Raw genomic sequence first — 14,854 nt, 5'->3', positions numbered from 1 at the left:
GTCATAGGTCTGCTAAAATCCTTAGAATCTTCAAAGTGATATCTTTTTGTATGCTAATAACTCATTGATGGCTGGCAGGCCCCCTTCAGGAGGGGGGCCGGTCACCTGAAAGCCCAAGGATGGAGTAGAGGGTTCAGCCCCTCTCCCCAACCTTGGCAGGGGAGAGGCTGAAGGTTGAGTTGATGACCAGCGGCTAGTGGTTTAATCAATTGAGAAAGAAAACTTTTTATCTGAGGAATGTAAGCCCCCTTTGATTATAAGGACCAGAGAGGCATTGAAATGTGAGAGCAGTTAAGTCTCACTTCCCCCCTTGAGCTAGATAATTACCTCTTGAAGGCACTTGCTAGGCTGATGCCAAATTATCATAAAATGCTATACGTTGGGCACCATAAGTTGTACCCCATAGTTAAGCAGTAGATAGCCAATTACTAATCAGTGTTATTTCTGGAAACTGAGAATTTGTGTCAGACAGCTTTGTGTCAGCCCACTTCTTGTCCCCTTTTGCTTTTCAAAACCTTGTAACAAAGGCAGAATGGAGCATTCCCCAAGGCAACTTGAAACTGTGTCCTGAGCAGCTGTCCTCAACCTTGGCCCAAGTAAACTCTCTATCTTAATTTTACCTCAGTTTCTTTCTTCAGGTCAACACAATCATGTCTGTATGATGAAGGACAAGCTTTGGAGAGCTTCTGGGGTAGCTGAACGTGGGGAGATTCCTGGAGGACACTCCTTCCTCCATGCCTTGCCCTGTGCATTTCTTCATCTATATCCTTGTTATGTATCTTGTTACTAATGATATCCTTTATAATAAACTGATAAGCCTAAGTGTTTCCCTGAGTTCCATGAGCTGGTCTAGCAACTGAATCAAACCTAAAAGGGAGGGTTGTGGGAACCTTAATGTTGACCTAAAGAAAAAAAACTGAGGCAAAAATTAATGTACATAGAGAGTTTATTTGGGCCAGATTTGAGAACTGCAACCTGGAGAGACAGATTCAAGTTGCCCTGAATAAATGCTTCCACTAGCAGCAGTTACGAGTGGATTTTTAAAGGAAAACTGAAGGGGCAGTTCCTAAGTTGACATAAAGTACTGATTGGCTGTACGTTGTTCTTTGTATCATAAAATTCCAGGGACATGAGAATGGATGAGGGTCACATTGTGTGACTTGTGGTAATACTTTAGGTAATTTATGACCTTGTCTGGAAACTACAGGGAAGGGAAGAAAAAGACATAGAATGCCTTTCTAGGCCTGGTAAACTCTTTATTTTTCAGACTGCTTGAGCTACTTTTCTGTCTCACTATCTTGAAGCAGTCAGAAGTTTCAGCAGCGGAAACTTGTGACTTATGTCTGAAGGTGGGGCATTTTGGAGGACTGAGCCCTCAATCTGCGGGATCTGATGCCATCTCCAGGTAGATGGATGGTTTCAAATCGAACTGGAGACACCTAACTGATGTCCACTGCAGAGCTGATTGCTTGCCTGGTGTGTGGGGAGAAACTCCCTCACATTCGGTCACAGAAGTCTTGTGTGTTGTTGTAGTGTGAGAGTAGATGAAAATTTGTTTTTTCCTCTCACACACCAGTGCTTGCTATGTATTCCTATTTAAGAGAGAAGTATTAAAAAGCTGATTGAAAGTCTGTGTGTTTATTTAACGTTTATCATCTGGTGAGCTTCCCTGTAGAGTATGAAGCAAAGACTGACTTTTTTTTTTTTTTTCTGAGACAGACTCTGTTGCCCCTAGAGTGAGTGCCGTGGCATCAGTTTAGCTCACAGCAACCTCAAACTCCTGGGCTCAAGCGATCCTCCTGCCTCAGCCTCCCGAGTAGCTAGGACTACAGGCACCACCACACCCAGCTAATTTTTTCTATTTTTAGTAGAGACAGGATCTCGCTCTTGCTCAGGCTGATCTCGAACTCCTGAGCTCAAACAATCCTTCCTCCTCGGCCTCCCAAGGTGCCAGGATTACAGGCGTGAGCCACCGCGCCCAGCCTGACTTTTTAATTAAAGAAACCCCAATTGTCACTATCAGTGAGACTTTCCCCTTGGACTGTGCCCCTTGCTCAGAGCTAGAGTCTGGGAGGTGAATAAAGGAAGAGGACTGGGAGTTTAAGACTTTCACCTAATAAGTTAGTTCCTCTTCTAAGTTTGGTATCTCATTTCTCTGCGCTTTGTCTATTGGGGCCAAGTGCAGAGCTTCCTCAGGGGATCTGCCTCAGGTGGCTGCCCCCTTCTGTCTCTGCCACGTGGGTGAGTGCCCCAGCCTCAGTGCCCCTGGAAGAATCCCTGTGGCTGACCATACTGTCTGATCTGGGTGAAGATCCCACAAGGTGGTTTCTTCTGGCTTTTCTGGAGACCGGCATGTAAGTGCCTGCCCAGCAAGTGCAGGTGACCAAACTATTCCTTGGTGTGTGAATCCACAGTTTCCACGAATCATTTCTCCCTAGCAGCTTAAGTTTAGGCTGGCTTGAAGCCTGTTCCTACAGTCTTCCCTGCTACTCAGATTTCAGTACGCTTGAACCCTCAACTCGTAAGTCTAGTCTTTTTGTCTTAAAAGGAAATCCTGACATCTTAGTAAGTGCTACAAATATCCCTTATTATTAATACAAGTATTTGAATTATCCAATGAGGGGATTACCAAAGTGTTTCAACTTTTTAAAACCCATCCCCCTGCCCTCAATTGTCTAAAATTGAACCCACTTTGTAAGGCATGTTTTTTCTCTAACACATTGTACAGCAGTGTATCTTGTTTTAACGGTTTCATACTGAGGCTACCTTTCAGCCTTGTTTTTAATGAACTGTAATTATTACTTTGAATTTGACACTCACATCACAATTTGGCCATTAGATGCCCTTTCTTCAGCTGGTTGGCTTCTTATCCTTTCTAAAGGCACTCTCAAAAGTATCTTTGCTTTTTGACAATAAGACATCTTAGAGACATCTTGAGGTAGCCTGCCCCTAAATTGTAACCAGCTCATTTTTAAGGAATGCTGGCTCCTTTTAGAGGAAACTGGTGTTAGAGATAAAAATCTCTGGCATTGGGAGATACATGAGCTTGTTCTACATAAGACTAAAAGCAGACAGATGATACAAGATAAGTTACTTGAGTCAGCAGAACAATTACCCTCTTTCAAAGAATTGTGCCTTTCTGTTGCTAATTCAAGTTTAAAGTTCTGTTCTGTCTTGTAATCTGATTTTCCTTTTCTCTAATTGTTTTAAACTGTTTCATACAGGCACACTAAAGATATGTTTTTAATGTCCTCTAGATATAGAAGTTTCTAATTTTTTCTTTTCTTTCCTTTTCTTTTTTTGAGACAGAGTCTCGCTCTGTCACCCAGGCTGGAGTGCAGTGGCCTCATCACAGCTCGCTGCAACTTCGAACTCCTGGGCTCAAGCTATCCTCCTGCCTCAGCCTCCTGAGTAGCTGGGGCTACAGGTGACCATCACCGTGCCCAGCTAATTTTTCTATTATCTATAGAGATAGGGTCTCACTCTTGCTCAGGCTGATTTTTTTTTAAGAAGTTTTTTATTTTTAATTATGGGTATGTAATAGTTGTATGTATTTATAGGGTACATGTGATGTTTTGATACGGGCATACAGTGTGAATTAATTAAATCAGGGTAATGGGAGTCCATCACCTCAGACATTTATCATTTCTTTGTGTTAGGAACATTCCAATTCCACTCTTTTAGTTATTTTAAAGTATACCCTAACATTATTGATTATAGTCGCTTTGTTGTGCTATGAAATATTGTTTGTTATGTCTAACTATATTTTTGCACCTGTTAACCATCCCCAGTTTGTACCCCTGTCCCTGCCCCCCCTCCCATCCTCTGGTAACCATAATTCTACTTTCTGTCTCCATGAGATCAGTCGTTTTTGATATTTAGCTCCCACATGAGTGAGAGCATGCAAGATTTGTCTTTCTGTGCTTGGCTTATTTCACTTAATATAGTCTTTTGCAGTTCCATCCATGTTATTGCAAATGACAGGATTTCATTCTTTTTTATGGCTATGTAATATTCCATTGTATGTATATGTCATATTTTTTCCTTTTCGAATCTTGACTCAAGTGGCCTAGAATTGATTTCTAAGTCTGCTGTCCAGTTTCTCCTTCTTGTCATTCTTTGAGACCCAACTTCGTGAAAAGTAAAGGAAAACCAGTTTCGCCCCAGGGAAACACCAGAAAACACACAGGCACAATATCTGGCAATTCAGATGTTGACCCATATAATTAGTAGATAATAATCAGATATACTAGAAAATCTCTAGGTCCTTAAGGCTTTACCTAAAACTTTCTTTTTTTTTTTAAATTTTAATTTAAAAATTCTTTTAGAGACAGGGTATCACTCTGTTCCCAGACTCGGGTGAAGTGATGTGATTATAGCTCACTGTGACCTCAAACTCCTGGGCTCAAGCAGTCCTCCCACCTCCGCCTCCTACATAGCTGGGACTGTAGATGCACACCACCATGCCTGGCTAATTTTTTATAGAGACAGGACCTGACCATGTTGCCCACGCTTGTCTTGAACTCCTGGACTCAAGTGGTCCTTCTGCCTTGGCCTCCCAAAGTTCTGGGAATTACAGGCATGAGCCACTGTACCTGGCTTAAAACTCTCTTTTAACTCTTTATCTTAATGGGTGTTAGTGGCGGTATGTTAATCTTACAGGCATGTATGATTGTTGGGTTCAGATTATTAAAAGCCTTTGAATAAGGGAAGTTGTTCTTAATCTCAATATTACACTGGTCTGACATTTTGACTATTAAGAATGGTAGCAAATGTAGCTAAATTAGTATTAAGAACCATTGGAGATTTAAAGAAATTCACCACAGAAGTTCAGAAGATGTCTTTCTGTTCCATATTTTTATATTATTCACTGGGCTCATAAGGTACCGACAAAGTTGTATGGCAACGTTTCAGTCCAGTTTTATGTTTATATTGTAACTAGCTCCCATTATCTTTCCAAGTAATTTTTAGCCTATTCCCAGATCTTTTTTCTGTATGAAATGCAGACTGAGAATTCATGTCGTGGACATGGGAAGCTGTAGTTTAGGCGTCCAGGCTGTGGCATGAATGGGTGTGTGCTCTGCTCTGCCAGCCCTGTGTTCTGGAGTGGCAACACCACTGCAGTGCTGTGATGCTGTCTGTGACATTCCAACCTGTATTTTTAATTTTTAAGTTTCACGTGACCGGAAAGCAGCACTTTGGCTTGATCACTGCTGCATCCTTCGTGTCTGGGACAAGGTTGGGCACACATTAGGCGCTCTGAGAATATTTGTGGAATGAAAATATGATGGTATTATTTCTCTGCCTCAAATCTTTTTGGAAATAAATGATTGTTTTAGGATATTTTTGGCTGTAAGTTGCAGGAAACCAAATTCAGCCTAGCTTAAGTGATAAACCTGTCATTTTGCTTAGCAGAGAGCCTTGGGTTGGGTTGGGTTTGGGGGTTAGTTGAGTCGGTGGCTCAGCAGGGTGAGCTCTGCTGTCTCTAGGGCTGCCTCGGGCTGGTCCCTCATGGTCAGAAGGTGTGCTTCGCTCTTCACATCTGCTGGGAGAGAGGAAGAGACTGGCTTTCTGGCTTTCATTTGCCAGGGATTGTATGTTCAAGAACCTAAATGTGGGAGAGAAAGATTGGGGAAAAACGAAGAACTTATTTTTTTTCTTGGTGAGGACAGTCAGCATAAATTGGCAAAAATTACAAGAACCTTCAAAAAGTGCATGATTTTTAAGAGATGCTGAAGTGTAGGATGCTGGAGTGTAGGACAACGGAGGCTTGCGGAGCTCCTTTTCTAGGGGTTTGGAGAACAGGGAGTTCAGCCATGCTTAGACCTGGGGAAAGAGGTACCCGAGGGAGAAGCATTTACTCTTCTGAGGGGCCCACTTGGGCTTCTGCTTCGTTTTGCTAACTCTCTACACTGTCTGGATGCCTTAAAGAAATACTGAAAAAAGCTAAAGTAGAAAATAAAAGTGGCCCATAATCTCAGCTTCCAAATAATGTCTGTTGATTTCAAAGATGAAATGAAAGTAATGCATGAAAATTATTACAACTAATTCAAACAATACCGGAAGCTGTAAGAGGACTGTCACCCTCTGCTCTGCCACACGTACAGCATCACTTCATTCTGCTCCCTGGAGATGCACACGGTTCACAGGTTCTGGGCCTCCTTCCATCAGACAGCTGCAGGTGTTGGTGCGTGTGCTGCTGCTCTTTCTCGTTCTTCTAAGTCTGCGTGGTGGCCGTCGCGTGTGGGGTGCTTGCTCAGCAGGCTTTTGCTGTGTGGCACGTTGGCTGTGGCTTGTTTTTGAGGTATAAACAACGTTACAGGGAATATCTTTCTACACATATGTTGGTGAATCTCTGCACAGATGTTAGGAAGGCACATTCTTAGTAATGGTGATATTGCCAGGTGAAAGCATCTGAACTTTGAAAGTTTTGGTAGGTTTTGTGAAATTCCCCTTCAGTAAGGTTGCAACCATTTCTTTCTTACTGTCACGCTTTCTCCTTGCTGCTCATGTCACGGAGTTTTTCGTTTGTGCCCATTTCATTTGTGCCCATCTGATAGATAAAATTATTAACTTCTTATTTTGATTTTTTTTTTTTGAGACAGAGTCTCACTCTGTTGCCCGGGCTAGAGTGCCGTGGTGTCAGCCTAGCTCACAGCAACCTCAAACTCCTGGGCTCAGGCAATCCTTCTGCCTCAGCCTCCCAAGTAGCTGGCACTACAGGCATCCACCAACATGCCAGCCTAATTTTTTCTATATATTTTTAGTTGTCCATATAATTTCCTTCTACTTTTAGTAGAGATGGGGTCTCGCTCTTGCTCAGGCTGGTCTCGAACTCCTGAGCTCAAATGATCCACCCGCCTCGGCCTCCCAGAGTGCTAGGATTACAGGCGTGAGCCACAGCACCCGGCCTCACATTTTGATTTTTATCTGTTGAATTGAGAGAGGAACTGAGTATCTTAGGAGTTTGTTGGCCATTTATGTTTCTTTTTCTGTGAACCACCAAATGATTGCCTTTTCTTTATGATATATGTGAGCTTTGTAAGTGAAGGAGATAGGCTCATTGCCACCATATGTTGTAAATGTTTTTTCTAATTTGTCACTGTTCTTTTTGGCTTTTTTCCATACAGAAGATTTTTATTTTTATGGAGTTAAATTTATCAGCCTTTTTCTCATTGACTTCTGGTTTTCTGCCCTGACCTGGCGACTCTGCCAGCTGCTCCCAGCGCAGCACGGGAGCACGGGAGCACGGGAGCACGGGAGCACGGGAGCACGGGAGCACGGGAGCACGGGAGTGGGGCCATGCAGACTCCCACTGGGTGTGGCAGGTGTAAGGCTGCGGCAGTGGGCCCCAGAAGCTTCAGGACACTGGCATGCTTTGAGAAGGCCCCGGTCCTTGACTGAGCTAAATCTTAGTGTCCCTAGGGCTGCTTCATGTTTGTTGACCAGACTTAGACTCAGTGTGGTGGGCAGGGTGGTGAGGCTGAAGCCTAGAGTGTGGGGCGAGGGGGTGGCATGGACCCCACTGAAGAGGTATTGGGTAAATGCCAGGTGGCCGTCAAGGTGAAATGGCTTTGGGCCCTTCCTCAGCTGACACTGAAGGGGATTAGGATTGAGACTTAGACCAGACGGGCAGTTCTCTTTCTGGGTGTGATTTTGAACCTGCCTGTTCTTGTCTTGTAGGTGAAGAGATGGCATTTGTGAAGAGTGGATGGTTGCTGCGACAGAGTGAGTACGGGACCCGGGCCTGCGACCAGCATTGCTTTAGGGCACATCTTTATTTCTGTTTGCTAAAACAGGTCACCTTTAAAAACAAGTAGTAAAATCTTATGATCAATGTTGTTGCCCTAAATTTCCTCTTGGAAGTTTTTAGAGCTTGGTGAACTGTCTAGCTGCACGCACGGAGCTCCGCCTTGGTTGCCGAGTGGACAGAAACCAGGAAATGATTCGGCCCTTGCCGATTTCTCTTTCCTCACTAGTTGCTTTATTACTCATGGCTGGCCTGAGACTGCCTGAATCTAATCACGCCCAGCTGATATGTTGGCATGGAGGCTCTGGTCTCTTTGCCTGTCTCATCGGGGGATTCAACAGTGACTTAGATTCTAAAATACTGGAGTCTTTATAATTATGTGGATGAAGATTTGAACTGAGGGAGTGAGCTTATTTAAAACCAGAACTTTCGTGTCTCCAAAAGGACTCAATTCTTTCTTTATTCCTGGGATTGAGATCTGCTTTCCTAGGCTTATGTCTGTGGGCCTATCTTTCGTACACTGTCTGCTTGTCTCTGAGGCTGCCACTCCTACTGGGATCATAGTGTGTTTTAAGGCCGGGCGTGGTGGCTCACGCCTGTAATCCTAGCACTCTGGGAGGCCGAGGCGGGTGGATCGCTCAAGGTCAGGAGTTCGAGACCAGCCTGAGCAAGAGCGAGACCCCGTCTCTACTAAAAATAGAAAGAAATTATATGGACAACTAAAAATATATATAGAAAAATTAGCCAGGCATAGTGGCGCATGCCTGTAGTCCCAGCTACTCGGGAGGCTGAGGCAGTAGGATCGCTTAAGCCGAGGAGTCTGAGGTTGCTGTGAGCTAAGCTGACGCCACGGCACTCACTCTAGCCTGGGCAACAAAGTGAGACTCTGTCTCAAAAAAAAAACCAAGAAGAACCAGCTCTATTTATTAAAGAAGGAGTAAGCAGATAATTGCTCTGACCTTCAAAAAGAACAGTTAAGGGAAAAGTGACTATTATAGTATTTAGTGAAAAACTGATCACATACTGTTTATTGGTCAGAGACATGAATTTATGTTTGAGAGATACCTTCAGAAGTTAGCTAAAGTCGAGTATAGCAGTGAAGAATCAACTGCATACTTTGGATGGTTTATAAAAACTATTATTTATGAAGCTTGTTTGTGTTCCTGTTATAAAGATTTTATATATATATTCTTAATTCTCCCAACGGCTCTGTGAGATAGGTGGTATTATTTCCAGTTGAAGAAATCGAGATTCAGTGAGATTAGGCAGCTTGTCTAAGTGTAAACTATGGGTGTTAAACCTCCATTCAAACTCAGGACTGTCTGATTCCAACACTGACATTATATCTACCCAGAGACGGGCCTTCACCCTGTCTGTCTGTGCCTAGTTCTAGACCTGGGCTCTTCCTCAGCTGACACTGAAGGGGGTTAGGATTGAGACTTGGACCGGGTTGCCATTCTCTTTCTGGGTGTGTCCTCAAGGTCTGTGACAGCCCAGTGGTCTTGAATAGACAGCACTGTTGCCATGGTGGCTTTACAAAGAGAGTCCTGGCATGTTGGAGTCTAGCCCCATTGTTTGTATAAGTTTCTTTGTCTTGGGTTTTGTGGTCCCTGTCCTCCCCATGGTCATGGGACAAGGGGATGTGCCCTCCTTTGCTGGTCCTTCAGATGTCCTCTGGTTTTCTCCTTGGGCTCTACCACACCCTTGTTGGAGGGCGGGCTTTCCTTCCCCACCACAACTCGATATGAATGTTCCGTCAACATAGTGAACACCAAGCTTGTGCTTCCCATCAGCGCCTAGCGTAGCAATGCTCATACAGTAGATGTCCTTTAAATAAGTGGCATAGACCTTTGCAGTGACCTGGTCCCTGGTTGTTTCAGAAGTGTGTATTCAGAAGACTTATTCCGTAACCCCATATACGGATGTGTGGGTTGATTTTCTTTGTTTGCTGAAAACAGAAGTACTAATCCCAATAAAACAAAGTGAGGTGAGATGTATTAACATTTCACCGGGTTGCAGAGCTGTGGTTATATGTAGGCAGCGTAGTCTCCAGGGTTCCTTTTCCTGCCATTGCCACATAGACCGTTGAGACCCTGGATTTGGCTTCTGGAGGACGGCCTGATTTGGGACACTGCAGCCAGGACTTTGTTGGTGGGTGAGATACTTGGGCAGAACTCCCTGACCTGGTGATTCCACCTGTCTGTGTGTGGCTGTTTGGGAGTTTGTGTACAGCTCAGGTGCTGCCAAGCAAATGGATGCTGGATGTCACCTATGGATCAGTTTGGGCAAGTGCTGGGGCTGCCCCTTCAGGTGAGGAGGGTGCCTGACACTGTTAGGAAGGCTGAATGTCCCATACTTGGTTGACACCAGTAGCAGGCATGGGAGCGTAAAGGGAAGTACGTGGAATGGGGTTTGTGCATGTTGGCCAAGAACAGGATAGGATGTGCAGGAACAGAAGGTGCAGGGTGACCTGGAGCTAACCTGGCCTCTTATTCTACTGCAGGGGTTTTCCCTTCTGGCAGACAAGGAAATTACAGCTTTATAAAGTTAAATGCCTGATCCAAGATTACAAATGAAGGGATGGATTCTCTCAAACTAACAGAAACGGGTGTGCACAGGGTAGGAGTTGGGGCCCTGGGCCTGGGTCCAGTGTCCTGCTGTGCTCATTTGCCTAGTGTCTGAGTCTGTCTCTGCACCTGCATCAGGAAGGGCGACCCCTCCCACACTGGGCTTCCTATGAGGGGAAATGTTAGGAAAGAGTATAGGTGAAAGCTCTTAAGAAAAAAGAAGAATTTAATATTTTTCTAAGAGAGGAAGGTCGTATTTTTATTGCATATAGAGACTTTACAGTCCAGCATTTTCTTTAGTTTTTTATTTTTTTGAGACAGAGTCTCACTGTGTCACCTAGACTAGAGTGCCGTGGCGTCAACCTAGCTCACAGCAACCTCAAACTCCTAAGGTCAAGCAATCCTCATGCCTCAGCCTCCCAAGTAGCTGGGACTGCAGGCATGAGCCACCATGCCTGGCTAATTTTTTGTTTCAATTTTTAGTTGCCCGGCTAATTGTTTTCTATTTTTAGTAGAGACGGGGTCTTGTTCTTGCTCAGGCTGGTCTCAAACTCCTGCACTCAAAGCAATCCACCGGCCTTGGCCTCCCTCCCAGAGTGCTAGGATTATAGGCGTAAACCATGGCCAAGTCCAGCATTTTCTGATAAATTTAGCAAATTTAGACACTGGGAAAGTCTAGAAAGTTTAAAAAGTTTAAAGTTTGGTTCTATATGAGGAATTAAATGTTAGACATATTTCATTTGCTGAAGAGCAAGGTGTTTTTTAAAAACCTAACTTGAAAAATAGGCTGGGCATGGTGGCTCATGCCTGTAATCCTAGCACTTTGGGAGGCTGAGGTGGAAGGATTGCTTGAGGCCAGGAGTTCAAGACCAGCCTGAGCAACATAGTGAGACTCTGTCTCCAGAAAAAATTTTTAAAATGACCTGGGCATGGTGGTGTGTGCTTGTAGTCCCAGCTACTCGGGAGGCTGAGGCAGGAGGATCGCTTGACCCTAGGAGTTTGAGGTTGCTATGAGCTAGACTGACACCACTGTACTCTTGCCCAGGCCACAGAGCGAGACACTGTCTCAAAAAAAAAAAAAAAAAAAAGTTTTGAGGCTTCTCAGTTTGCTGCCTTCACAGTATTTGTGGTGTGTGCTGGGTGTGGCGTTGGTGGTCAGGCCATCGTGGTTTACTTTCACTTCCTTTTGGATGGACTACTTTGGGTAATTCTATGCAGGTATGCTTAGGTGGTGGCCAGGGGAAAGTTTTGTTTCTGCTGTGAATGAGAGGTCAAAGTCCTTGCTCTTTTGGCTCAAAGCCAACCTCTCAGCCAGGTGCTGTGGTGCACACTTGTAGTGCCAGCTACTCACCTGTAGTCCCTGCTACTCAACAAGACTGAGGGGGAAGGATTGTTTGAGGCTGCAGTGCACTATAAAGTTGGGCTTTATTTATCCTCGGCCTGTGAATAGTCATTGCACTCCAGAATGGGCAACACAGCAAGACCCTGTCTCTTAAAAGATGGAATTGAGAGAAAAAACCCTAACCTTTCCCATTTTTTTTCAGGTACTATTTTGAAGCGCTGGAAGAAGAATTGGTTTGACCTGTGGTTAGATGGTCATCTGATCTATTACGATGACCAGACTCGGCAGAGTATCGAGGATAAGGTCCACATGCCAGTGGACTGCATCAACATCCGCGTGGGGCACGAATGTCGTGGTAAGCTGGCTTGCCTTAGCCAGTATCTGTCATCTGCCCCCTGTGTCCCCATCCTTGGTGGAAGCTGGATCCTTTTCCCTGCTCTGCTTTCCTTAACAGACTGAAGAAGGGCTCTGTCTGGGAGGCGCAACCACAGTGGGGCTCCAGGCTCAAATGGTTGGAGCAAATGCATTTCCCCCTCTGCATAATACCCACCAGCCCATGTTCCTTCCTCTCTTATGCAGAGGGAACCTGAGTGCTGGGAATCTCAAGAAGGATGGGGCCAGCCTAGATCATATGAAACTGGGATCTGTTTGATGGCGACTCCAGTTTCTTAAAATCCATGATGTGGTTCTCTGGAGTTATTCCTTATATTCATTTTAAAGGAATAAATTTTGTGGAAATCTTCTTGGCAGCTAGTCTTGCCAGTCAGCTGAGCTGTGCTCTTTCTGCCTTCTTGGTCATGCCAAGGGTTCTTTCTTGGATGTAGTACTTGGTTTATTTTCTAGTCCTTTGCTTATCTGAGCTGTTAGGTCTTAGAATGTGTAAGAAGAAATCCTGGAAAAAAGTCCTTTATTCTGCTTATTTTTTATAGATATTCAGCCTCCAGATGGGAAGTCAAAAGACTGTATGCTGCAGATTGTGTGCCGAGATGGGAAAACTATCAGTCTTTGTGCAGAAAGCACAGATGATTGTTTGTAAGTTTTGGTTTCTTATGTGTTTAATTTAAACCATATTTTCTGTTGTAACTTCCAATTACCAGGAAGGGAAAAGAACGGGAGTGGAGTTTTCCTTCAGGCAGCAGAATAAGGGCCTCAGTGCATGTGTGAGAGACACGTAACAGGGCTTTTCCTGATTCTGGGTTCTGCCTCTCTGGGACTGCCCGGGCAGGGCCCGTGAGGCGGACAGTAATAGTCTCTTTGTGCTCTCTGTTTTCCTTATGAGAGTCATGCTGGGTAATGGGCATAGTTGAATGGTTTCTTAAATCTGGTTCTTTTTTTGTAAATGTCTTTTTAAAAAGCACCCACCTTCTGCTTTTTCCTTTCTTTGGTGGTTGTTACTCCATCTGCCGTCTCTGAGGAAGGGATGGGGAAAACCCAACTTTATTAATCCTCAGCCTGTTAATTTTGGCATTGGTGTTGGATCAGAATCTTGAAAACACTGACTGAATAAAACCTGGGGAGAAGAATGGGTTTTTCTGTCTACTTTGTACCACTTCGGTGGGTTAACTCTGGATGGTGTGAGAATTCACTGACAGGTTACTGAAATATTCAAACATACATGACATTTTCACAAAATCCCACAGACCATTTTGTCGGTGCCTGGCCCACATTCACATCCATGCTCATCCTCCATGTGAGCATTATTCCATGCCAAACTCTAGGGTTTATTTTAAATCCCAGAAGTAGCTTCTTTTTTACACTCTTCTGATTCATATCAGCGAATCTTAAATGGCACATTCTGGAAGAAGTGGGGCTTTCCTAAAGACTGATGAAAAAATGACCACATGTCAAGCTCATTTGCTACTCCTATAAACTGGAGCTCTGTTATTACTGTTTAATAATTTAAAGTAACATATTGAGCTAGCTGATTTACAGATGTCATGTGATCCCCCTGTGTCTTATAAGGTGGGTGCTATTTTTCTTGTTTTAAGAACTTGTGGCATAGAGAGATTCAGTAACTTCGGTATTAGTTTTTAATGATCCTGTAATAACCACAAGCTTAGTGGCTTCAAACAATGTAAGTTTATTACATTTCTGGAAGTTAGAAGTCCACCACAAATCTCACTGGTCGCAAGGGATCTACAGCGCCATGTTCCTTCTGGAGGCTCTAGGGGAGAATCCGTTTCCTTGGCTTTTCCAACTGCTAGAGGCCCTCTGCACTCCTTCTGCATTCCATGACCCCTTTGTCCATCCTCAAAGCCAGCAAGAGTGGGCTGGGTCTTCTCACCCTGCTGTCTTTGGTTCTTTGTGGCCAGGAAAGGTTTTATGCTTTTAAGGACTTGTAACTAGTTTGGCCTTCCTGGATGTTCCAGGACAATCTCCCCATCTCAAGGTCCTTAACCTTAATTCTAGCTACAGAGTCCCTTTTGCCATATAAGGTAACATATTCAGAAGTTCTGGGGTTTGGACTATGAACATCTTTGAGGCTGCTATTCCACCTGCCGTGTTTCCTGAGGTACTTAGAGCAGGTAGACTAGACTCAGGGTTTGAACCTTTGTCTCCAGAGCCCTTTGTCCTTTACTCCTGCTCTGCTGTGGCCTGAGATGTCAGATGGATGAAATGTTTTTTTTTTGTTTTTTTAAGTAATAATGGAAAAAAATATCTAGATCTAGAATTTTAGAGTATTTTAACAAAACGTGGGAGATTTTCTTGTAGAAGAGGGAGAAGAGGTAGAAATATGCTGAAGGACTGGCCTTGTTTGTCTTAGAAGAATGAACGAGTGGGTCAGTTCTTAACCTAGGTGGGAAGTTAGAGGTTTATATATGTGTCTGGAGGCCGGAAGTCTGAGCCCTGTTAGCAGGGCTGTGCTCCCTCGGAAACTCTGGGTGGAATCCTTCCCTGTCTCATCTTAGCTTCTGGGGGTGGCAGTAATCCATGGTGTTCTTGGCTGGCACTGCATCCCTCCAGTCTCTGCCTGTGTCACACGGCCTTCTTCCTTCGTGTCCGTGTCCAAATTCCTCTCTTAGGGAGGCCACCAGTTATACTGGGTTAGGGACCCACCTTAATTTAGTATGACCTTATCTTAATCTGGTATCATCTGCAAAGACCCTATTTCCAAATATGGTCACATTCATAGGTACTGGGGACTAGGACTTCTATCTTTTCAGGGAGATACAATTCAACCCATAATAGAGAACT

General features: G+C 44.2%; 1 protein-coding gene across 3 annotated transcripts in view; it reads left to right on the top strand.

Moving 5' to 3' along the window:
- The window catches only part of PLEKHB2 (pleckstrin homology domain containing B2), a 40,932-nt gene that overhangs the window by 5,579 nt on the left and 20,499 nt on the right, over positions 1-14,854 (top strand). For 2 of the 3 annotated variants that reach the window (XM_069464959.1, XM_069464943.1), the window contains exons 2-4: positions 7,684-7,728; positions 11,862-12,014; positions 12,589-12,691. In XM_069464959.1, the coding sequence (XP_069321060.1) occupies positions 7,692-7,728; positions 11,862-12,014; positions 12,589-12,691 (293 nt within the window). In that variant the 5' untranslated portion in view covers positions 7,684-7,691. Of the gene's footprint in view, positions 1-7,683; positions 7,729-11,861; positions 12,015-12,588; positions 12,692-14,854 lie in introns of those variants that run through there. The other variant, XM_069464968.1, reaches the window with a different exon arrangement.

Source organism: Eulemur rufifrons, chromosome 1 (genome assembly GCF_041146395.1).
Source record: "Eulemur rufifrons isolate Redbay chromosome 1, OSU_ERuf_1, whole genome shotgun sequence".
Taxonomy (NCBI): Eukaryota; Metazoa; Chordata; class Mammalia; order Primates; family Lemuridae; genus Eulemur; species Eulemur rufifrons.
This window is presented reverse-complemented; position numbering and strand designations above follow the sequence as displayed.